The sequence below is a fragment of the Myotis daubentonii genome, chromosome 13 (assembly GCF_963259705.1).
Source record: "Myotis daubentonii chromosome 13, mMyoDau2.1, whole genome shotgun sequence".
Classification (NCBI taxonomy): Eukaryota; Metazoa; Chordata; class Mammalia; order Chiroptera; family Vespertilionidae; genus Myotis; species Myotis daubentonii.
Genome location: NC_081852.1, coordinates 17,134,006 through 17,158,994, shown reverse-complemented (window position 1 = coordinate 17,158,994; position 24,989 = coordinate 17,134,006). Strand labels below are relative to the sequence as shown.

Below are 24,989 nucleotides of genomic sequence, written 5' to 3'. Positions count from 1 at the left end.
CTCCTGGTTCATGGGTTGATGCCCAACCACTGAGCAATACTGGCCAGGCCTTTTTTTTTTTTTCATTCTTTTAAATTCATTTTCTTTCTATGTGAAATGGTAATGAGTATAAAAAGAGATGTACTCAGATAAGTCTCAGTTAGATCCTGATACCTCCCGACCTATTTTCACCCACCGTTTACATGCAATCATTAATACTAGTCAATGGTTTATTCTTTCTAGGATTCTTTTTGCAAAACATATGAAGATGCCTACTTTTAAATCTTATTTTACTTTTCTCTTGCCCAAAGTACCTAAGTTTATGCACTTTTTTTGCTCTTTGTATTTTTACTTAGCAGTTTATTCTGCGTCTAAATCTCCCTAACAGTGTATCCTGAGAGTCACTCCATACCAGGTGGTCATGGAAATCTTCTAAGAAGTAATTATTATCGTTCCATATACCTTCTGTATCACTTTATGATACAGAATTGTAATATTATATCACAAAAAATATTTTATTTGTGAAAACACAACTAAAAAGAGAAATACATATACAGAAAATATTTCTTTTAATGCCTTCTTTTTTTCTCTCTTTGCATAACATTTTGTATATAATATAATTATAGAAAACTTCATTGCAGTTATTTTTATCTGACATCTCCCTTTCTGGCCTGTGAGTTGCTCAAATATAGAAAGAATCTCTCCCTTTCTTTCCTTTCCTTCTTTATTTTGGGTATCATTGATTGTGCCTGGGACATAGCATTTCCTTACTTACCTATTTTATCTGGAATCCATAAGAGGTTTATTCAGTTGGTCTATTTTTGAATGCATCTATTTTTAAAAATGAAATATTTTATCTGAAGTTATGAATTCTATTTTGTTATCAGTTATTAATATCCTAACATGGATTAGTTGATCATAGAACTAGTTACTTCTTATAAAAAGTATAAAAGGAGGACAGGTATCTGAAAGAGGACAGCTATATATTTTGATCCTGGAATTGAAACCCTAAGAAAGGCAAGGAGTATGAGCGTCATGGATATTCTAGGAGGGAAGGAAGCAAACCAGGATACGGATCAGAGGGACATGGGAGTGGAAAGGTCTGTGTCACTGTGCACAGCTTAGAAAGCCTGCTCAGATGCTAACAGAGGTTATATGTATCGCAGCAGAACTAGACCTCAAGGAGCATTTTCTCCAGATTAAGAAACCAGTGCCTGGAGAGACTGAACAAGTTACTCAGGAAACTTACTATAGACCAGGAGCCAGAACTTAATCTGTGGACCAATCACACTGTCCAGGGTTGCTCTTCCAAAGTACAGTGGGAAACTAAGCAGGTACCCAGATGCCCTGAGGATGGGAGAGGTCCTGAATCCTCCATCCTTCAGAGCTCTTTGGATTTGGGTTACTAGTCCCACAATCAAAATGTACATCTCCGGCCCTAACCGGTTTGGCTCAGTGGATAGAGCATCAGCCTGCGGACTGAAGGGTCCCAGGTTCGATTCCGGTCAAGGGCATGTACCTTGGTTGCGGGCACATCCCCAGTAGGGGGTGTGCAGGAGGCAGCTGATCAATGTTTCTCTCTCATCGATGTTTCTAACTCTCTGTCCCTCTCCCTTCCTCTCTGCAAAAATCAATAAAATATATAAAAAAACAAAACAAAACAAAATATACATCTCTGTCTTGACCTCCTTTAGTCGAGTCCACTGTATTTGTGGAGGTGCATTGTTCAGCCTCAGAGCATTGTTTAAATTTTAAAATCAATAACAAAAAAGTGAGCCAGCAAGAGGCACTGACTGATTAAGTGCTGTCTGTGTGAAGAGTTTAATCCTCTGCCACATTTCTGTTGAAATCCAGAGAAATGCGAAGAAGATGAAGTAAAATGAAAACAGACAAAAATTATGTCAGACACCACAATTCAGTAAGGCCGCTGCATCTTTAGCAGGGAATTGAGAATTGGGTGACTTTGAGTTCTGATTTGGTATAACGATACCAACCCACACATATACCACCTGTACACATAACCCATTAATACACAACATGCACACACACAAGAACACATACAACATGTACAGCACAATTCACAGCAAGACACAGAGACCACACATACAACAATGCACATATAAACACCCACATGCCCACACGTAACACTCATGCACACAAAACGCACACATACACACATGAATTTGTTCTTGACTGTTACGATAAAGATGTAACTCTTCCATCTGCCAACTTACCCTACATTTTTATGTTGATGAAACACATAATAGTAGAGGGAAGAAAAATCTCTTCATCAGAAAATTCAGTGGGGAAAAAAACAACCTCCCAAGACATTGTCATGTATTACTGGTTAGTTTTGGTGGTTAAGAGAATTATTTGAAAACAAAGAAGCCTTTCACAGAGCCTCTAAAATACAAAAGATTTAATAACATTTACATCTGTGTATCAGCCATGTCCGTAATGCAAGTCATGAATAACACATAAACCAGAGCACGAAAGAACAGAAGTGCTCACACATCATTTAAAATCCAACCCACCCCATCGTCAGAGGAATCAGACGCACAGCAGGAGCAGTTCCAGTTGATACACACACAATGTAGTCATTGAAAATGAAAACATATTAATTACGTCTCCTAACAATAAGGTTGGGAGAGAAATGGCAGGAGCCACGAACCTGCTCGCCTTCTCTGTTGGAATACTGTAACAAAAAGTGCATCCTGAGTCGCGTCCTTGTTTTTTTAAATGAATTACGGAGTGGGCATTTGTGTGTATTTGCCTTGTTTTACTGCTCATTGAAATCTGCACTCGGGGCTCAGTCCTGACTCCTGGCTGTGCTGAAAATGGGGAAAGTTGGTTTAAGGTGGTTCCTTGTTGTAAGTGAGTAACTTACAAAAAAAGAATTTATTGTTGAGCAATGATATTTTCAAGCAACAATACCTGCAGGAGGCCAGGTGGGATATGTGGCAATCCACACTGTTAGGAAAATGGCTGTTTATTACCAAAGCCTAGAGCTCATGTAACAACGTGTTTGATAAGGAAACACTGGGAAATCCCTTCTTCTGATTGAAAGAACTTTTTGAGGCCCACGTCTGGTTTGGCACCTCCCTAGATTCATCCATCAGACTTTTGTGAATCTCTGGGGTTCGCCTGGGCTTTCTGTATATGCGGGCGGGAACCCCACACTCTGCCATGGGGAGGGAGCCTCTGGTGCCAGGAGGGAGAGGACCATGGAGGATTTTGTGTGGCATTTGCATAGGATATCCGCCTCTATTCTTTAAGTCAGCGTTGGTTGTTTTTTACTTCCAGGAGTTAAGAGGGTATTCAAATCATGTCCATCTTCCATCAGCACTTGTTGTGTCCTGGCTGTGGCCTTGGTGTTTGCTCATTTGTTTAACTTCCTCTTCTGGTCCTTGTGTCCCCTTTTACCTCTAGGACTTTTGTTCATGCCACACCATTGCAGGTTGGTCCTGGACATGTTATTTTTTAAATTTATTTTGTGTAAATATATTTTTATTGATCGCAGAGAGAAAGGGAGAGGGACAGAGGGATAGAAACATCAAGGATGAGAGAGAACACCCCCTACTGGGGACCGAGCCTGAAACCCAGTCATGTGCCCTGACCTGGAATTGAACCGTGACCTCCCAGTTCATAAGTCGACTCTCAACCACTGAGCACACCAACTGAGCAAGTCCTGGTCGCTTTACCATTAGCTCTGTAATATCAGGGCCCCCTTTCCTCTTCTCCTGTGTACTGCATTTCGGTGGGAAAGTTCACACTCTTCTCAGTCCTTGCTGCCGCAAAAGGTTAATAGTTGTCTCCTTTTAACGGACCAGAAATACTCAATTCCTATGGACAGCATTCCAGGGCAAATGAGTGTAATTGCTAAATAATAGAGTCATTCTCATGAGTAATACTTCCTTTGTTCCTGATGTTTCCACCTGCATGTGTGTGCCTGTATGTGTGTGCTTTTGTATGTGTGTGTGTGCGCGTGCGTGCGTGTGTGTGTGTGTGTGTGTGTGTGTGTGTAGGCAGGCATGAGTGAGACCTCCATTTGGGGGAAGCCACAGCCATCCCATAGGGATTTGCACATTTACGCATTTGGGTTTTAAATGTTGTGCCGCATCCTGAGCCTCTTAGGCGCTACAGATTATGTATAATAGATGACCTGCATTTACAGAGATGTGTGCTATACAGATGTAAATGTTATTATAGCTTTTATATTTTATGTTCTTGTTGAAAGATCATTTTGTCTTTGAATAATATGGCTGTTCAATTTTTTTTTTTTGAGAGGAGGGGGTTATCTTTAAAAGAGAATATGAAATGGATATTGCACATCATATATTTCTTAAAAGTAATTTGGAATTTTAGGGTCTGGGATTGGGGCTGACTGATACACTGCCACAATGAGATATCACCCCTGGAAAATAACAGCACCAGCACATGCCTGCATCTGTCCAACCTCATAATTCACTTTCACATTGGATTATGGATGTCTGCGTTCAGTGAGTCTATCTTCCCTTTAGGTATTATTTCAGCCCTTTGAGATAATAAGGAAAGTTTAATTGCGTTGTTAATTGATTTTTTGCACAACATTATTACCTTGATTGATTGCAGAGTTGATGAAAATGTTAGACACAGGCAGCGTGGAGTATCAGCCCGGCAAGGAGTGGGAGCCTTGTGGAGAATAGATAACCTTGATGTTAAGAGCTATATCCTTCAGATGTGTCTTCCCTTGACATATTGATGGCCCTCGAAAAGGGAAAAGCTGATTGTATGCAGAATGCAATCATTAAACCCACTTCAGCTTGCTGTTGATTAATTTGTTTTTTCCTGAAGGATCTAGTTATAGGGAGGCCTCACTAGTACCAACAGCAGCCATTTTCGAGGCTCCAGACTGTGCTTAACCCTCTCGGGGAGGAGAAATGTCGAGGCTGGCCTGGCTGAGTGTGTGGCCTTAGGGTGTTCTGAGTGTGGACTTGACGCTCACAGACATCCTCACCCTCAAACCCACCTTGTTTCCTCCATGATAGTTCTCATTTTCCCCCAAATGCCGAGTTTCTCAAGATGCCAGGGCCAAGGTGCCTTGTACTGACTCCTGAGGTAGACTGAGATGGGAACTTCAGGATGCCAGGACGCTTGTTAAACAGGCGTCCAGGGGTTCCCGGGGAAGACATGGCACTTGGGATTTTTATTAGATATCAGGTAAAACCTTGCAGCAACTCGTTCCCATGATTGGAGACATTGATTCTTATTATTGTGTTTGTTTCCATGTGTGGGAGAATGACAAGAAGAGATTTCTTAGGTTTATTACATTTTAATTACTCCTCTCCCTGGCCTATGTAATTCTTTCCAAGAAACGTTTATTGATAGCTGTCATTGTTAGTACAGCCCAGAGCCATTCTCAAGGTACCGGAAATCAGCGGCTTGATTGATTGATTAATTGATTGGACTTCTGCTCTCATTCCCTCCCCAAACTCACATCACATTCTCCATAGCCACCCAACCCTGGGCAGAGACTAAGCGGCCCAGGCTTGGGAGAAGCAGTTGGCTCTGGAACAACGGGGGCTCCTCGGTGTGCAGTAATTAGAGAGCCTCCCGCTAGGAGACTGGGTGGCTTCCCCGTCCCTTCCCTGCACCAGCTTCTACCCTGATGCTTCACAAAGCACTCTGGCTCCTTTTGCCATCTTCTTCCCTTTGTGGCTGTCCCCAATACTCATTTAAACCAAATTTTAATTGCCGAGCATGGTTGGAGGGCTACCAAGGGTTATGTCATCTTCCTGGAGTCCTGAGCGCCCCTGGAGGGGTACATGGGCTTCAGGGCAGAAGAGAAACAGCTCATGAATCTCCCAGAGCCACAGAGTGCCCTGTAGATGGAATTCGCGCGATGGTCCACAGCCGTTTCTCCTCCTTCGGCCCCACCTCCCCCTACATTCGGAGTCTTTCTTCTGTTGAACTAACGACTGGCGCTCGGGGAGTCTAATATCCACAGAGTCTTGGCCCTCAATTACCTTAATGGCTTATAATGAGATTTTGGCCAAGTAGCAGGTAGCAGGTTATTACTTCCTGCTCAGCGTGGGCAATGTCTACTCTGTTAATTTGTGTTGCCGAATGTGGCTCAGAGCTGGGCATCAAACTGTCAGGGCCAGATGTATTCTATTAGGTGCGAGGCTCACATTGGCTCCCAGGCAATTTTTTTTTTCCAATATGGAGGCATGTTACCTCACCACAGGGTGAATCCTGACAAATTCAAGCCAGCCAAATAAAAAAAGGGTAATATTGCAAGCCATCAATGTAGCATGTTCCAGAGACAGATAACACCTGGTACCACCCACTGTCAGCAATGTCTCCCTGACCCCGGCCATTCCATCCATAGGCAAAAAGTACACCCCCTTAATACCGCTGGAGAGACTCTGGTGCCTTCATTAAGTTTTAATAAGCCTAACCCTAATGAGGCCCTTATAATATGCTCTTCTACTATTTACTTTGTCTTTATCCTAGGCAAAAAAATAGTAATAATAAATAATAATGTACAGGAGGTTTATAGTACTCTTTTAAACTGCTTTCTGCTATTAATTCTTACTTAACCTATAGTTTCTTTCATTAGCATTAGCATACATATGTACTTTTTTTGTAATGCGGGCTAGAGGATGGGGAGTTGAAGATCAGGAAATAATGAAATATACATGGCATTTGGCCATGAGATTTGCTAGTGCCCAAGAGTAATGATGTGCTTTCTGCAACAACAGACTTTGGGTTATTTTTTTGTAATGCAAACTTCTTTCAGTTCGATCATATATCAGTAGATTCCTTTTGTTTTCCTTTTAGAGAAAGCAATTTAGAGTGTCCCGCAATTAGGACAGATTACAGTAATATCAGCACAGGGAAAGCTTGTTTGGATTCTTATGAAGGGCAGATGGAGGCTGGCCTAACGTGCCTGAGAAAGGAAGATCTTTCCCCCCCCATCCCTGCAGCGTTTCAGTTATGACAAACCCACTTGTGACTGCATCAGCTTGATTTGATTTGAGAAGATCTGTTTTTTGTAGCTTGAAAATTAAAGAAGAAGAAGCAACTTGTCTTACCTTTCAGTGACTCTCTTGAGAAATTTTAGGCTGGAGAACCAGACAGAACTGTGGGTGTTCCCCCTTGTGGCGTAAGCTTTCTAATGGGAACAGATCTGACCCCAAAAGCAAATTTCTGCTTGAGTGCAGAGCCAACATTCCCATCCAAATTGTGCAGGAGGACCTCTGTCCCCACTGCTCAGGTGTGTTCATAGAAGATTCCATCACTTTGCAGGGAGACTAAGGACTTTCTGGGAAATTTTTCTGCGAGTTTTTTTATAATCTTATACTTCATAAATTATGGTTTGCAGGTTCAGTTCCCTTCTACTTATGCAAAAAACTCCTCTTCTGTTAATATAATCCACACATCACTTAAATTTAAACTTCCATGTTTTTGGTTTTATATTAAAGAACTGGAGCAACCATTTATTATCATTATTTTTTAAATCTTTTGGTACCACTTGTTTTCAGAATTTTGTTGAGGAGACAGTAAAACCTCTTTTTAGTAAAACTGGATGCACTAGGACCTTCAGTCAACCAGATTTTTTTAATCTCGAAATTTGTGTGGTCTTTATTTTACAAGAATAAAAGATAATGTCAAAAGTTCTATTTTTTAAAGGGGGCCTTTTTGGTCTCCTAGAACAGTGTTTCTCAAAGTGTGGTCCCCCAACCAAGAGCATGAAAATTCTTGGCCCAACTCAGACTCATTAGTGAGAAACTTTGAGGATGGGACTCGGCAACCATTTTCACAAGCTTCCCAGGTGATTCCGCTGCATGACCAGCTTGGAGTTCCACTGCCATGGGGACAATTGTAAATGCCCAAGGATGTATAGTAAGCACTGGGGGTCAGAAGAACTACCCTGAGGTCCTCTCACTTAGTCCATGATCAAAAACAAACAAACAAACAATATATTGAGTGCCTACATGCCCTGGGCTCGTGAAGCCTGGATGGAAAGCTGTCACCTCTACCCTTTTGGAGCCTAAGTAGAAAGAATACCCTACGACCTTGAGAAATGTTCAATGAGTAGTTCCCACCCAGCTACACTTCCCAGCTCTATCAGCCGCAATATAAACACTCAGAGAAATACTCAGCTGTGGTCACTGTGCTGTATCTAGTAAGACAATGAGATTGACTTTGGTTTCACATAATGTTTCATGTGTGAATGAAGACTCCAGAAGGTTTCAAGGTAAACATGAGTTAATGAGTTAATGAGTTAACTGGAACCCAACATTCCTTGTGGCAGGCCAATCACATGACTCTTACAGAAAGGGAGAAAGTGTGTGAGACCCATTCTACACTTGCTTCACTGACCATTGGGAGGTCTCCCAGGTGAAGTGGAGAGACACACCTGGACTCGGCTCTGGTTTCCCAAGTCCAGTAGCTCCCATTTTGTTTACTCCCTTCTCTGATTGAATCCACTCTTTTAATTTAATTCTAGGAAGTTCTAATTTAAAATGCCATTCCCTGGATTATCAAACCTTTATTACTATTTTTAAAATAATGATAATGATATACTCCTACAGGGAGGTGGTCACTTGTTCTTGGCATGAAAATACTCGCTGGCTCATGTGCCAAAGGCCAATGAAGGTGACCAAATGATGACTGAGCAGAAGCTGGAATTATCATTTTATCTTCATTTGAGTGGCTTCTGTCTCTTTTCTGACTAATCTGGGCCAAATACTTTTGAGGGCAGGCAATGGCTGGGTAGGTTTGGGCAGGGAGGGCTTAAAAAGGAAGTAGTGCCCTAACTAGTTTTGCTCAGTGGATAGAGCGTCAGCCTGTGGACTGAAGGGTCCCAGGTTCGATTCCGGTCAAGGGCATGTACCTTGGTTGTGGGCACATCCCCAGTGGGGGGTGTGCAGGAGGCAGCTGATTGATGTTTCTCTCTCATCGATGTTTCTAGTTCTCTATCCCTCTCCCTTCTTCTCTGTAAAAAATTAATAATTTTTTTTAAAAAGGAAGTAGCTGTTATTTGTGTGGATGAAATACACCTCTTGAATACTTTATTGAACCACTTTTTAATTTAATTTAACTTAATTTTTATGTTTTTTGCTTATCAAATAATGATTGGAAACTCCCATGGGTGGCACACTTCTTTTTGGTTTTCCACAGGAAAAATTATCTTTCTTTAAGAAATGCAGGGATCTCTCTTTGTTTATTAGTTTGCATGCTTCTTTACATTTATGCAGGTGATACGCAAAAAATCCCCAACCCCTGAGCCTGGAAGATTAATTAGAGCAGTTGATGGTAAAGAAAATCAGGCCCTGAATTCGAGGCCAGATGAATCCAAAAGGTGGGGCACCTGGGAGCCCCATTCCCAGAAAGCCCTCAGCGCAGACTGAACAAACATGACATATTGATCATTATGGAACCTGTAATTGGTGACCAAAAGCACAGTGTGGCTTTAAAGGTCCTCCTGAGTAATTGCAATCATTTTGTTTTTAAAGAAAGCTGCTGTTTTTCCTAAATTCATGCTGCCCTCTAGTGGCAATGCTCCTGACTTCAGACTTCAGAGGGAAGGAGGAAAAGATGAATGTGGAGATTAATGGGGGGAAGAGTGGAGGCAGTGGAGGGGTGAACTTTTTCCTTCTTTCTTTCCTCTCCTGTCTGAAATATCTCTGAGTCCCTCGGTCAGAAACTGAGAGGGAAAACTGAAGCCACACCATCTGACCATTGCCCATTTGACTGACAGCCTGGTTTACATGACCTCCATCAGTGAGGTGCACTGAAGGGAGTCCAGCTACCTTACCTGATTTGCATCCGTCTTGGCACTTTGGAATCCCCTCTGCCCATCAAACCCCATGTCAAACACACTCACACCAAACTGGCCTTGAATATTCAAGTTTCTCCCTGGAAAGTAGGTAAGAGTCAGCTTAAGTCCGGGTGTTGGTGCTCTTTGACATCTTGTCCCGCAGGCTGTGTCCTGGAATTCAGAAACACTAGCTGGACTAGGAAGCAAAAATTGGGTGGTGTCGGGTCTGGGACTGTGACCTTCAGGAAGTCACTTGGAACCTCATTTTCCTCCTCTATAAAATGAAGGACTTACCCAAAATGAAGTTCTTTAAATTCTGTCTCAGAGACTTGTTCAATGTAGGTAAAGAAATGCTTCTAAAGAAAATGTCCCATTCTGTGTGCATATCTTTACAGGACTGTATAAGTAAATCATTGTTTAGGAAGTCAGAGTACAAACTGTTTCTGGCTTCATTTTAAGATGGCACAAACATGTAACCGGAGAAGGAAAACCAAAATTGGGATTGCGAAGAAGAGTCAGCAGTGTTTCTTTAGGGGGGGCATATTGGAGCCAGGAGATATTTACTATGGCATGTGTTCTGTTACATACATGTTCCTATTTGATTGAAACACAGTATGTAAGAGCCATGCATATTAGTGATGTTCCAAAAAGGGGACAAGTGAGCCCACCTCAGACCTAGGATGCTTTCCCATCAGCCTCTGCCTACCAGCGCTACCCCCAATACAAAAAGAAATTCTCTTTAAAGCATTGACATCTGAGGAAAAGCATGTTGACTGTCTCCTTTCCAGGGTTCACACAATGGAAACATCCGCTGCCCGATAACTTTGAAAACTGTCAGCCTAATATTTCCTCGATGCGACGAGGACTTAGAATGGCCAGGTCAACCTGGTCTGGGCAGAGCCACACCATCTGCAATCTGAGTGTGGGGACCAGGGCCTCCAGGTGGGACCGTGGAGCTGGTTACTAAGGATGCACTCAGAGGGGAAATTCCATCTCAGACTTGGCCCGGCTTTTACATTTTCCACTAACATTATTGAGGGAAAACCTTGCCCTGCCTTTTTCTCCTCTCCTGCCTTTCCTACCTTCTTCTCTTCTTCTGAAGATGATAAGCCTCATTTCAGTGGCCCTGAGAGCCCGGAGTGATTTCCATGGGCTCTGGCTTGTCACATGTCACCTTGTCTGCCCACTCACCTGGCCATTTGTGCAGCCGTCTCCAGGCTGGAGGCCGGCTCTGGGCCCCGCGTTCCTATCACCCTCAGTACAGATGCTGCCAAGACCCTTTCCCTGCTGACGGCTTCCTTCTGCGTTTCCTTCCCTACAAACATGCTGGTGAGACTTGACAAAGCCCAGCATTTGTCCCGGCCGCCTTCATAATCTGTTCTGTCTCGGTGGGAAGTTTAACCTGCCACCAGGCCTCGCTGCAGGGGTCGGGGCACTGGGGCCCAATGCCCTCTTCTCAAAGGGCTATGCTGCCTGGCGTTTGTTTTTATCTTTCTTTCAATATATGGACGCTCCCTCAGCCTCGATTGGGTGGCCCATACTGTGTGTTTTTGACTGGTGCTTCGTAGAAAGCAGCATGTCATAACTCCATGGGTCTGGAGTATTAATCTTTGTCCTGCATACTTTTTGTGCTGAGAAATGAATAAAAATTATCATTTACTTTAATTTAGGATAAATATTGCTGGTAAACATAATCAACCTGAAATAAAGCTGGCAGCAAGTAAAAGTGACTGAGATTTATATTTTGTTGGCATACTGAAAACTGCACAAATTCCTGGGAAGGAAATCGCCTTGGTAGAAATAATAAAAGCAAAATAAAATTGAAATGAGCTAAAATTACACACAATAAAAGGTGTTGACTAAACTTTAATGGAGGATGCAAGTCTTCCCATCACAATTTAGATATGCAAAATTTTCTTTAAGGAAATGTGCCTTTATAAACTACGTACTCCAAGAGACTTAGAAGACAATCTGTGAAACTTGATATTTGGCAAATGCTGACTGCGGACTTTAATCTTAATGTACAAATTACATGGGAAAGAATTGATTCCATCAAAAAGCACTTCAATAAAGTAAAAATGAAAAGGTTAAAAATAGAATATGGTTTGATGGATTTTAAAATTAAGGAAGTACATAGACACAGACAACAGTATGGTGATTACCAAGAGGGAAAGGGGCGGGTGGGAGAAGGTAGAAGAGGGGAGGTATAGAAAAATAAAGAAAAATTAAGGAGTGAATTGGTTAAATGGGGCTTGCTCTGAATAGTTAATGCTTTTTGAAAGAAAAATTACTAGGCTGGTTTACATGTTTATATTCATAAGCCTCAAGCCAAACCATCCCTTGGGTCAAGTGGCAGAATTCAAATGTCCACACTGCACACTATCAGGGTCAGCCCCACAGGGCCTGCACACTCTTTTTTTTTAAATGTATTTTATTGTTGAAAGTATTGCAGACATCCCCCTTTTCTTTCCCCATTGACTCCCTCCATCCCACACGCACCCCTCCTAGGCCTTCGCTACACTATTGTCTGTGTCCGTGGGCTATGCATCTATGCATATAAGTTTCCCATAAATCTCTCCCCCATCCCCCCCTCCACTTCCTCATCCCCTGCCTTCCCTCTGAGATTCATCAGTCTGTTCTCTGCTTCTGTGTCTCTGGATCTATTTTGTTCATCAGTTTATTTTATTCATTAGATTTCATATGGGTGAGATCCTGTGATACTTACCTTTCGCTGACTGGCTTATTTCGCTGACTGGTCTTCATGGGTTGTTTTGTATAAGGAAGGAGAAGAGTTTGAGGGAGCATACGCATTTGCAAGACTAGGGAGCATCGTTTAGGCAGCACTGTGTGAGGTGTCACTGAAGGATTTAGCAAGGACAGTGTGCCCCTGGTCCGTGGAGAAGACGTTTTGGGGGTTAGCAAGCATTTTGCGACCATGACCTCCCATTCCAACCCAAGATTAGGGTCATAAACTGAGACACTTGCCTGAACTCCCACTCAGCTAGTGTGGGAAGGAAGTGTCACTTTCTCCTGTGCCTTCTCTACCCTCCCCAGGGGGATGGGGGAGACAGGGGGGAGGTCAGGACAAGAGCCTGTCCCCCTTTTATCCTCAGATGGGCCTGGCATGGAGTATGGACGTGGCTCTCCTGGCACAAAATCTGCTCCCAAGCAACCCCTTCCTTTAAGGCCTTTCAACACTCTCTTCTTTTCACTTTGCCTTAGTATTTAAGTAGCTTACACTGAAGCAGGATGTGCGCGGGGCGCCTGTGACTCTGCAGGCTCTGCTCAATCCCGTGTGGTATCCACAGCGAGCTGATAGCTCATCACACGGCTGACCTCGGGGCACTGCTCCAGCCGCTTCCCAGGGTTGTAAAACATGGGTGTTTATTCCTCCCAGGCCCCAGCTCACTCACAGCTGCACACAGCAAAGAGCGAGGAGTGTGCTTTCCGGGGACTGTCCTTTCCTGTGGACGATGTAGACAGCTCTTAGGGCTGGATGATAGCGTTCAGTGCACTTCTCTCCTTCAGTGCACGGGTGATCACTTTGTTTTCCTGGGAGAAAAGTGTTCAGCATAAAAACAACACCCGTGTTTAGCAACTGAAGCTGCTGCCTTCTCTTATTTTGCCTCCTTCTTTAGTAAGGCAACCATTTCATCTGGATGTGTTTTTAAAGCATTTCAAACATCTGTACTGCTACCAGAGATGAAAGTATGAATGTTTGACAATTGAAATTCCTAACATTGTGGATTTTGTTTAGATTGTATATGGATGATCATTTTAATGATATTAATGTATCTAGTCTACAAATATTCCCTGGACACATCCTGTGTATGAGTACTGTTTCAGGCTCTGGGTATTATTAGAAACTGGGCAGGAGTGAGTATTGTAGAGGTGACTGCCAATGGGGATGTGTAGTGTCACCTGGAAGCATAGTTCTAGAACAGTGGTTTCCAACGTGGGCACAGGCCTCACAGGGAGGGGGGCAACTTGATTTTTAAGAGGGGGGCAATTCGAGCATGAGTTATTAACAGTGAATTTTTTGCATTTCTTTTGGTTCTAGAGGCCTCATATACAGTATATAAATATATATTGTGACATATTTATGCATTTCAGTTCTCTATTATATGTTTTGCAACTTTATTTGCTATTTTTTCATATCACTTCATATTACTATTATTTTTTAACAGTTTCTTAGTGATTTCTTCCTCAGTACTTCAACTGTCCTTTCATTCTTTTATTTCTCTCTTTCATGGAAGCCATGTTCTTTGGAAACTTGTTTAGATCAAGGTAATGGCCTTTATGGCTTCCTCCACATGAATAGGAGTTAATATTTGAACAATAAGAATTATATGTCACAGGGGTGGGGCATCTGGATTTTAGAGATGCTTAAGTGGGGCATGGCCAAAAACAGGTTGAGGACTACTGTTCTAGAACGTTCCATAAGGGACCAGAAAGATTTTCTGGATACTCCTTCCCTCTCTGCCAATGGACCCACCCACCTCTTCCTAACACTGTCATCACTTTTTCAGAGGTCGTGAAGAGTCTAGCCCAGTCGTGGGCAAACTACGGCCTGCGGGCTGGATCCGGCCCGTTTGAAATGAATAAAACTAAAAAAAAAAAAAAAAGACCGTACCCTTTTATGTAATGATGTTTACTTTGAATTTATATTAGTTCACACAAACACTCCATCCATGCTTTTGTTCCGGCCCTCCGGTCCAGTTTAAGAACCCATTGTGGCCCTTGAGTCAAAAAGTTTGCCCACCCCTGGTCTAGCTCCTTCCTTCACTCTTGCAGATTAAAGAACAGGCGTCCATCTGTGAGCAGCCCTCAGTTCCTTGCCCTGTAGAACTTGCTGATTATAACTACTACCATCACAAACAGAGTAAAACCTGCTTGTCATTACACAGCTACTCTTACAACCATTGGTGAGAATAGCATTTAAAATGGTGAATACCAAAGCTAACATTAATAAGGTTAAGAAAATTGATATTTTATTTTACTGATAGAGATTTATTGACCCAACCTATACTGCATCATCAAATAAGTGTATATATTTGTACTAGAGGCCCAATTCGTGGATTTGTGCACCAGTGGGGTCCCTCAGCCTGGCCTGCGCCCTCTTTCAATCTGAGATCCTTGGGGGAAGTTGGACTGCTGGTTTCGAGGGATATAGTAATGCTGCAAGTGGCAGGCAACCGGGGCCAGGCGCCTGCTGCTGCTGCTACTGCTCAGTAGCACGACCGCGGAGGCGGGAGAGGCTCGCCAGCAGTGAGCCCAGCATCTGGCAGCCAACTCTTGTGTTGAGCATCTGCCCCCTGGTGGTAAGTGCGTGTCATAGCGACTGGTCAACTGGTTGTTCTATTGTTCAGTCACTTAGGGTTTTATATATATATATAGATGAATAAAGACTATTATTTTGTCACAACTAAAATGCACATGATAAACCACTAAATCTGATATTTAGTCTTAGTTCTGTTGACTATGGAATTAGGAGATTTGAGTCAAAGCTAGCAAGACACAGGCTAGGTAGTGGCAAGCACTTCCCAGCTCAGAGCATGAAATGCACTGCAGAAAGTTGGTGGGTGTTCTTTTGTTGGGGGTTTGGAGATCCAGCAGTGCTCCCCTTCTATACATTATGGGACTCTGGCCTGATGGGTTTCAAGAGCTGATTTAGTCCAAATGGAATTTCTGATGAACTCACCATTGGATATGCCCATTACATCAGGCAAGATAGGCCCTGCCATCCTCATCTTCATAAGGGAGGAACTGGGAAATATTAATTCTTCTACTTCCAAGCTAAAATGAACCTCAGAGATGACCTGGCCCTTAGCCCTCACTTTACAAATGGGGAAACCAGCCCAGTGAAGAAAGGGGCGGTGGACATGATCACATGACTGTTGGGGCAGAGCTGGGTCTAACGGTAGATGGCCTCCACCTCTTCTTAGCAACTGGAGGTGCAAGGCCCTCCAGGAGGCGAGGGAGCCCTGGGTCTTTGCTGGACTCTGCATGCCTGGGCCAGGACACCCTCCCCCCCACTACCCCGCACACTCGGGGTTCTCCCCAGCAGTGTCTCCAGAACCATTCCTGCCCTCGCAGCCTTGCAGCCAAGGAGAAAGGCAGATCCAAGGTCATAACTTAACCTGCATAATTAGAACATTCTTTCCAGAGGGGGAAACATTTAAAAGATAAAGGACCTCTTTAAAGCAGATTCTTCCCCAAACATTTCCCCCCATAATTATAGTTGTGAGAAGTTATGGCGATGGCGGAGCTGGCTACTTAAGAAAAATTAGGACTCTCATTTGGCAGGAGAGGATTTCCCAGGGGACAGGCACTGTCATTTTTTTAGGGCCCCCAGAAAGGAACCACACGCCTATGGCTACAGGCCGGCCTGATGCATGGCAAGTTTGCTTCACTTATTATGGCCAATCAGTGTCTCCCCAGAGAACGAAAAGCACTTCATATGCCACTAAATGTTGTTCCCCCTCCAGTCCCCAGACACAGGAGTTCAAGGAGATAGAAACAAGCGGATGCATTGGAGATGCACAGGGAGACCCCCGCCTACTGAGTCCCAGCCTGAGCGCCTCCCCAGCAAAATGCCTCTGCCAGCAAGGTGTTCCCTCAGTAATTGTCACAGTTTAAGGCAGTTATCGTGACAGGAGGAGGGGCCATGGGGAGAGCAGGAAAGAGAGTCACAGGCCACCACCTGCCTTAACTTCTGAGCAAACCCTCCTGTTACCAATAACCTTCGTGATAAATAAAGTGCTATGGCCACCTATGGGGCTGTGTCTTTATTTTCTTCCTTGTTAATTTCATTTATTAATTTATTTAGCACAAAAGTTCCATTTAGAGGGTAATCACTTCCCAACTGTGAGCTCGGTCAGATAGGAGTCTCAATGGAGACGACACTTGTGTACTTGTAGGTGGTTCAAGTTTAAAACTTTCAGCCTGATTTGGACTGTCACTGGCCAGACCACCTCTCTTCCCAGAGGAGCACCAGCAGGGCAGGTGGATTTAATTTTCCGCTGCTGGACGGTCCCTGTGCTGTCCTGGGGCAGCCCACAGACTGAGTGGCTTCCCTTTAAGGATGTTATTCAAGGTGACAGCTTCTCACATGTTGACACTCTGATCACCCTCAGTAGCCAAGGTATCGGGGGGAGGGGGGTGAGTGGGCTCCTCCTGCAAAGTCCAAATTTATGGACTGAGGTCATCTGTAGGCCCCTTGACCCCAGCGCTCTCAGACAGGGCTGCCAGGACCTTTACAGCCACAGCGAGTTTTGTAAAGACATCTGGGGAGAAAGTCTGCAGGAGCGGGTGGAGGAGACCCCAGTGATAGGGAGTGATGTCAGCTTTTGTTAGAGCCGCAGACAGCGTTAGAATATCCTTGGCATAATATGGCGCTGGTATCTCTGTCAGCATCTCTGTTTTCTGTCACCACACACAATCCTGGGCCTGTCTCCTGCCCTGACAGTGTCTGTTCAGATCAGGGTATTGCCCGCACAGAGACCAGCCCTGCTCCCTGCCACACAGCCCCTTTGTTTGAAGTCTGCCCTTTTGTCATTAATGCACTTGGTGTCTATTTAAATCTGACAGTGAGTGTGGTATCTGTTTTCCCGTCAAGAGATCATTGACAATATTAATACCTCATGTCCTTGCCTCGTTTTCCAAGCTCTGACACCTCCCTGCGTCTCCTGCATTCATCAGGCAGCCTCTCTCACCAGGATGCCTATAAACCGACTTGCTTCCAGGCCCAAAGCAGCCCCTAAAATGGGCCTTTTATCAATGCCAACCAGAGAGAAGGACCGGGAGCATGGCTCAGAACATGTCACCTTCCTCCACGTCAGGGCCCGGGTTCCAGGAGTAACAGCCTGTTTCCTGGATGGCATCTGAGGCCCAGTTTTCATCTAGGCCAGATCTGGAGCTGGGGTTTACCATGGGGAGAGGGCAGAGAAAGGAAATCCAATCTGAATGTGCTGGGAAGTTTGCAGGAGGGAATGAATACACCCACTGGCGTGTGGTGTGTGTGTGTCTGCCTTGCATTCTTTTACTCAAGAGCAAGACTGTGCTCTTTATGATATCTGACAGCCCTATCCATTTTTTCTTTTTTTGTATAAAAATGCATGCTGTCCTGGTGCTGTAGAGAGATATTAACATGTCTCCGCCTCATTCTTCCAGATTCTTCATGGGTGAATTTGAGTCAGTTATGCTTAAGGAAGCCCCTTGTGGGTTTTCAGAAACATCTGAGACACTCCCACCCAGGCCTGTAGGGGGTGCTATTCCTGGAACAGATTCTGACCAGCCAAGCCCACAGACAGGCCTGGGCACTGGGGACAATGTCAGTCCCACCCGAGGTGCTACACAGCTAAGCCCAATAAAGAGAAGAGCTCCATGGCAATAGCTAAAAGAATCATCTGGGCCTGAAGAAAGGATTCGGGGAGGTTTGATCCAAGCTCAGTATTTCCAGGCACCGGACCCAAATTCAAAAACAGAAACTGGGGATAGGGAGCTGAGGAGAAAGCGTGGCCAAGGGAATGTGGTAAAAAGTAGAAGGAATGAGAGCATCACCAAGACCAGTTTGGAGGCCATGGGAGAGTATCATGCTCTCACCAACTCTCAGGTTCTGTGACCCCAGCAATTCCCAGCTTTGTCCCAAGTCATTCAAACCTAGGAGCATCTGCCCTGTCCTTAAAAGTTTCGGAGTCATTTTTTAATCCTTAATTAAGAAGAAGGTTTAAAGTTCTGCAATGGAGAAATATCTCTTATACAATCACCAGATATTTACTACTTAGAGCTTGTGATGTGAAGGACCTGGATAATTTCAAATGCTAATTTATCCCAAATAAACAATAGCTGGTGATTGTTGGTTTTCTACTATTACACTGAGGGGAAAATCATACATATAGGTAGCTATTTTTATAGGCCGATTTGTGGCTCATGAATTAATGTTTTATGGACATTTCTTTGTTGTTTTTTTTCTTTCTGGTTATGCACACATCAGAGACTCAAGTGCTATTAGTAACAAGACAGCTGTGGAGCTGATTTTTAAGTTTTTCTAAAATTAGAAGAAAAAACAAGGTGGCAAAAATCAAATTGTAGTTTAAATATTTTCTTGGAAAAACTTATTTTTCATTAATAATCCTACAAAGCTTTTATAATAACTATGGTAGGTGAATTCTTATGGATATTTAAAATAAATACTGAGGTTAAAAGGTTTGACCTTATTCTAAGGGTATTTTTCATAGTTAAGTCCTCACATAACTTCCTTGAGTGAAAGGAAAGCTGTATATGGAGCTATACAATTATTTAAAATAAAACTGGAAATCATGTCTCGCTGGTTTGGCTCAGTGGATAGAGCGTTGGCCTGAGGACTAAAGGGCCCCGGGTTTGATTCTGGTCAAGGGCACATGCCTGGGTTTTGAGCTCTATCCCCAGTGTGGGCGTGTGCAGGAGGCAGCTGATCAATGATTCTCTCTCATCATTGATGTTTCTCTCTCTCTCCCTCTCCCTTCCTCTCTGAAATCAGTTAAAAAAATATATTTTTAAAAAATCAAATGCATTCCTACCTGAGACTACAGTTCAGCCTGTGAGAAGGATCCCTTAACGTCCAGGCTCTTGTGACTTTCCATGTGGCATGTGGTCAGCACCACCCTCTTCCTTAATCATCCCCTTAAGTGCTTGATGCCTCCTGGGAACTGGAAGGTCCTTCTAGGAAGGTAATAATATTGACTCATGACAGAGGACTGAAAACAGTCACACTCAGGGAAGACTGTGCCACATCTTTTGCTTGGACTGGGCCCATCTTTAAATTCTTAATTTTCCATTTTTAGAAACTGCTAAGGGGACCTGGAGAGAGGAGAGGGTTATGCTTTCTTTTGAGGAGTAATTGGCCAAACTAGAAAAGTCTCTAAAATGTGGAAGAGACATCATGGGGGAAACCACGATATTCTGGGCGCCTGTGCTCTGCTGACATTTCATTTGAATGTCAACGGTGAGGACAAGAAGGGAGGGTCCTTCCCTGTGGGACTTACTCCTTCTGCTGCCACCCGTGGGATATGGACTGTGTTGTGTTCTGCTTTGCAGCACCTATTCGGTTCCTGCTGGACTGTGGTTTATAATGACGTGTCTCCTTCTCTTTGCAGGTGTCCTGGGGAAGTGTCGCTATGTTTACTATGGGAAGAACTCGGAGGGCAACAGGTTTATCCGGGATGACCAGCTCTGAAGGTAAGTTCTGTACGCCTTAGCCCATGTCATGAGGATTTACCAGTAAGCAAAAAGGGAAAGCAGAAATAAAGAAAAAGCTGAAGAAAAAAGACAATGCCCACACGGCATCTCTGTGGGAAGGCTACCACTTCGGCTTTTGGTACCTTCTGCTGACTTCGCCAGGCCTGTCAACATCATCTTTCTGCCTTAGACTGAGTGGTCACATAGAGATTGACATGATTGCCCTTAAGCAGGTCTCATCCACCACGGTGACAGACAGCAGCGGCGAAGCACCAGGGCTGACAGGAGGAACACCATGATAGATTGCCTGGCCCTCCTCGGCTCACGGGGGAGCAGAGGTCACACCTGGGGCCTCCGTGAGCATGCTCAGTGGCTGTAATCAAGTGAGAGAGACTGTCTTCAGCTTGCCTCCTGAGTAGAGATCCCTCTGATACCATTGTCCTGGGGGTTTCTTTTTAGTGAAATAGTTGCCATTTTGAGGAAGCCCACTCTCTTTTATTCCTCGTAATTATTATCTCATATTCTCCATGCCCCTCCCCCTTCTTTAGTATCTTTATCACAGGTTTGCAGTTTTTCAGAGAGCAGAAGGTGTACGTTCTCAGCCAGGCCATTCATGTATGGCCAGTTTCATGTTGTCACGCTTTCTGTTTTGGAGTAACTAGCTTTCCCTAAATCCCTGACTACAAAAGCATGGAATTGACCTTGTTCTGTTCTAAACCCATGTCTTCCCTTGAATACTTGGCAGTGTCAGGCATCTTTTCCAGCACCAGGTTCTGGGTATGTCAGGGACTTTTAATATTTTTAATTCATTCATTCATTCATTAATTCACTCACTCATTCATTTCTAACCACACATACCTCCTACTATATCTATGGCCATAGTTGTGTTTGGAGCTAGCTTGCTCCTTTGGGTGCTAGTTCAAGGTAGCAAGATGATAAAAGAAAGTGTTGCATCAGAAGATAAGAGAGAAGGTAAGACTATAGAAAATGTCTACCAGACCAAACAGTTTTAATGGATGCCACAAATCCTTTCAATTTGGTATCTTTCTCAGGACCTCTCAGAAATTAAATCCACAGCTGGTGCACCTTGAACCATATTCCAGCACCAATGTTTCAAGGAAAATAAGCATGATCAGACTGTTTGGGGGGCTTTAGTGTCATTTAATATATTAGTACAGCAGTAAAATCGCTCTGGAAGATACTGGAAAGGTTGGTTGCTTCTGACATGATAGCATTTATTTTTGCTTCTATTAAGACCTGGTGTTCATTGTATCTCCCAGTTTTGTTTAGTTTGAGGACAGAAAAACCTGAAAGAGAATCCTTCTAGTTATAGGTACCAAATAACTAGAGTTGCTATTGTTAAACTGTCTGGGGAGTCAGGATCCCTGAAACACCCAAGAAGAACCTGTTTTTTGTTTTTTTTCAGTTCTAGCCCATTTACATGGACTCAGGTACTGAGTCAACACAGTCCTTGGATGACTTGCATGGGGCCTGGCTGGAGTCCCTCATGGAGATTATGTAACCTTTGATCATCAGATATTTAGTTTAAAATCCTCAAGACCATTAAGGGAGGATATTGAATGTCTGCCTTTATTTCTCAAATCCATGAATAACCAGAGTCAAGTACCTTTTTTTTTTGTTTTTGATCTATAAAACAGCATTGGGATAATGCTTTAAATTAGCTGCATTGGGTCCCACCCTAGTTCTTTGTTTTGTCCTTGGCATATTATGGGCAGCCAGAGTTCTGCGCAAGGGCAGCTAGACTAGTCCCATGTCATATCCAATCTCGCGGCACATATATCCTTGTCTTTATAAAAGGCTTTAACCCTGCCTCAAACAATAAAAAAGCACTTGTGAACTGACCACAGAATTTTTCCATCTTTATTTTTCTCACTTGTTTACTTTTCTTAATGTCAGAACCATTTGTATCATATGCAGGAATGTCTCCCTCAGTGAGAGCTTTGGAGGCAAAAAATATTTTTGGAGTGAGTTATTGACCACATTGTTTCCCTCTCTTCGGGTTGCTTATGTTCTTCCAAAATGGTGTAATAACTTTAATTAAGATTAGCTTTAATTATAATTTACGCAAAAGCCATCACTACAGTATATTCATCTTAATGATAGGATTGTAGTGAGTTTTGTTTCTCTTAAAAAGGGAATATGGTAATGAATTCATGTTGGGTCATTGTCGATTCCACTGTTTGTTAAGCAAGATTTGCTGGCCTGGAGTTATTGGTCTGCACTGGTAGAGAAGGAAGCCATGTTGTGTGCTTATCTTAACTCCATAGACATTTTTCAAACCTTGTTTTACAAAGGAGAGGATTAGAAGGTAGTAAGTTCAATCAAAACTCATACATCTTTCAAATGCTTTTTTTCTACCCTTGGTCTTTCTGCTTTTTACCCTGTTCCACCGAGCGTTTTCTTTGGGGATCATGGTGTCCCTGAGTCCTCTCTCCCAGGATGCTGATCTGACTTGAGAGCGACCTGCATCCTGGAGTCTTCTGTTGCCTCAGCAAAGTCAGGGCGGACTGTCTTCTTCCCAAGGAACATAATTTTATAGAACAATTTGTTCCTTGAGGAATAATGTTTTAGATTGTGGGGAAATCCTATTAAAAGTACAACTATTACAATCATTTGCTTTTACTTTTACCAGCCTTGCTCATAAACCCTCCATCTGTTTGTGGCTTTAAATAGAGGCACATTATAGGAGATTATCACTCGATCAGGCTGCACATCTGAGTGTGGTGCACTTTCACATACTCATGTGTAGCAAGGAGTAAAGGAAAGCCAGCCACAGACTCTGATGGAGGGATTTTTTTTTGCTTGGTTTTTCCATTTTTATGTGTGTGTGTGTGTGTGTGTGTGTGTGTGTGTGTGTGTGTGTGTGTGTCTGTTGTTGGGTGGGGAGGGTTTCCATCAGAGATGTAGCTTGCAGAGTTTCAAGGGAAAAATGTCTTTCTTGCTTCTTCTAAGAAGTAATTTGACTATCTTTGTTTTTTGTTAACATGCAGATTAACAGGGCTCTTTTCATCAGAACAGTAGCAGTGTTCAGTAGTCACGACTTACACGAGCAGCCTCAGTCACACCTGCATCACTGCCCACTGCCCAGGGTGGACCGCGCAGGGCCCATAGAGGGTGTGCCATGTTGTCTGTCCATCACAGTTGACCTAATGTGACATTCACCAGCTGCTTCTCCCAGCTCTGTCTCCCAGAGAAAGCCTCACCAAAGAAGGTTGTTTCCATTGCCTGATGCAGCTCTAATTGGCACAAATACCATGTTGTAAAGTGACTAAGACCTGGAACAGGAAATGAGACCAGAGCACAGAACATGTTGGTTACATGTTTGTGTGACAAACCAACCATCAGCCCTGGGTGGAGTATTGCATGTCACTTTCAGTGCACCAGCAAACACCTAGGGCAGTGGTCAGCAAACCATGGCTCGTGAGCCACATGTGGCTCTTTGGCCCCTTGAGTGTGGCTCTTTCACAAAATACCACGTGCGGGCGCGCACGTACAGTGCGATTGAAACTTCGTGGCCCATGCACAGAAGTCGGTTTTCGGCCTGGGCGAGTCTATTTTGAAGAAGTGGCGTTAGAAGAAGTGGGGGTATGTTCGCTGAGGTCGACCCCTCAGATTGAGGACGTTTTTAGCAAAGGCCAGCTTAGGAGTACCCTAATTAAGTTCATAACAATGTACCTACCTATATAGTTTAAGTTTAAAAAATTTGGCTCTCAAAAGAAATTTCAATCGTTGTACTGTTGATATTTGGCTCTGTTGTTAATGAGTTTGCTGACCATTGACCTAGGGGATTTGAAGAACATTAAAAGACAAGTCACCTGTCCAAAAATCCCATCTTCCTACAAGTTTATCTGAAATTTTCCAGTGTTAGTGTTTTCCTTTGGGTAACTATAATTCTAAATGTTAATTTGTCACTTCGTGGATGGGGTAGGTAATAAGTTATGTTATTCATACATATTAGCATGGCTACTCTTTCTAAAGTAGCATGGCATGTGGCCTGGAGGACATGTAACCTAGGACAAGGGAGTTTTGCTAAGAAAGAAGAGAGAAAATGCTAAGTATGGAGTGTAGTGGGGTAAGCTGCTAAAGTAGGGCTGATGCAAATGGGAATAAACTGAATTATGCCAAAGGAGATGAAGAAGCAGAGCTCCGCGTGGAATTAAAGTGTGGGCGCAGTGGGCAGGGGCACACAGGGAGCTGAGGGAACAATGAGAGAGGAAGGCAAGGGACAGTTTTCTGTCTGCCGTGTGTTCACCCAAACCTCCATCTCTGGAGGATCCTAAAGCCAAGACTATAAATGCAGTTCTTCCTATCACTGAGCGACAGCGGAGTTAACGTTTTTATGAAGTTTGAAAATCAACTAGAGTAATGTGTGGCCCAAGACAGTGTTTATGTTGAATTTTAATAAGAAACATATCAATACTTTGAAACAGAAATACTTAACTTTTCAAATATTGTTAATGTAAGTTAGTAGCACTTGCAGTTCTGAAGTGATTCAAGCTACAACCTACACTAAGACTCTTGGGATGCCCTGTTATCTAGATGCAGTAACTTGGTTTTCACGTGTTAGCAAATATCTTTTGAGAGCCTATGATGTATATACATTTTAACTTTATATGTATTGTCTTTGGGGGAGGATATTTACAATTTTGATGTGATCAACTTTCTTAATTTTTATGATATATGTATGGGAGAGTTACAGGGGCTGTGATGTGTCTGAGAAATTCTTTAATATCTTAAAATCATAAAGTTATTCTTCTACAGTTTCCTTTAAAAGTTGTAAAGTTTTGCCTTGAATATATAGGTGTTCAGTCCTTCTGGAATGGACTGTGTTGGTGTGATGCAGGCTCATAATTAAACTTTTTGATTACATCGCTGGCTTATTGTTCTGCTTCTTTTTTTTCTCCTTTTCAATGCCATCCATTTCTGTAATTGCTAAATTTCTGTATATATTTGGAATTGTTTC

At 43.2% G+C, this 24,989-nt stretch overlaps 1 protein-coding gene across 1 annotated transcript in view; it reads left to right on the top strand.

Moving 5' to 3' along the window:
* Positions 1-24,989, top strand: part of LRMDA (leucine rich melanocyte differentiation associated) — a 1,007,721-nt gene that overhangs the window by 975,183 nt on the left and 7,549 nt on the right. The window contains exon 7 of the mRNA XM_059661903.1: positions 19,924-20,005. Coding sequence (XP_059517886.1) covers positions 19,924-20,003 — 80 coding nt within the window. The 3' untranslated portion in view covers positions 20,004-20,005. The remainder of the gene's footprint in view (positions 1-19,923; positions 20,006-24,989) is intronic.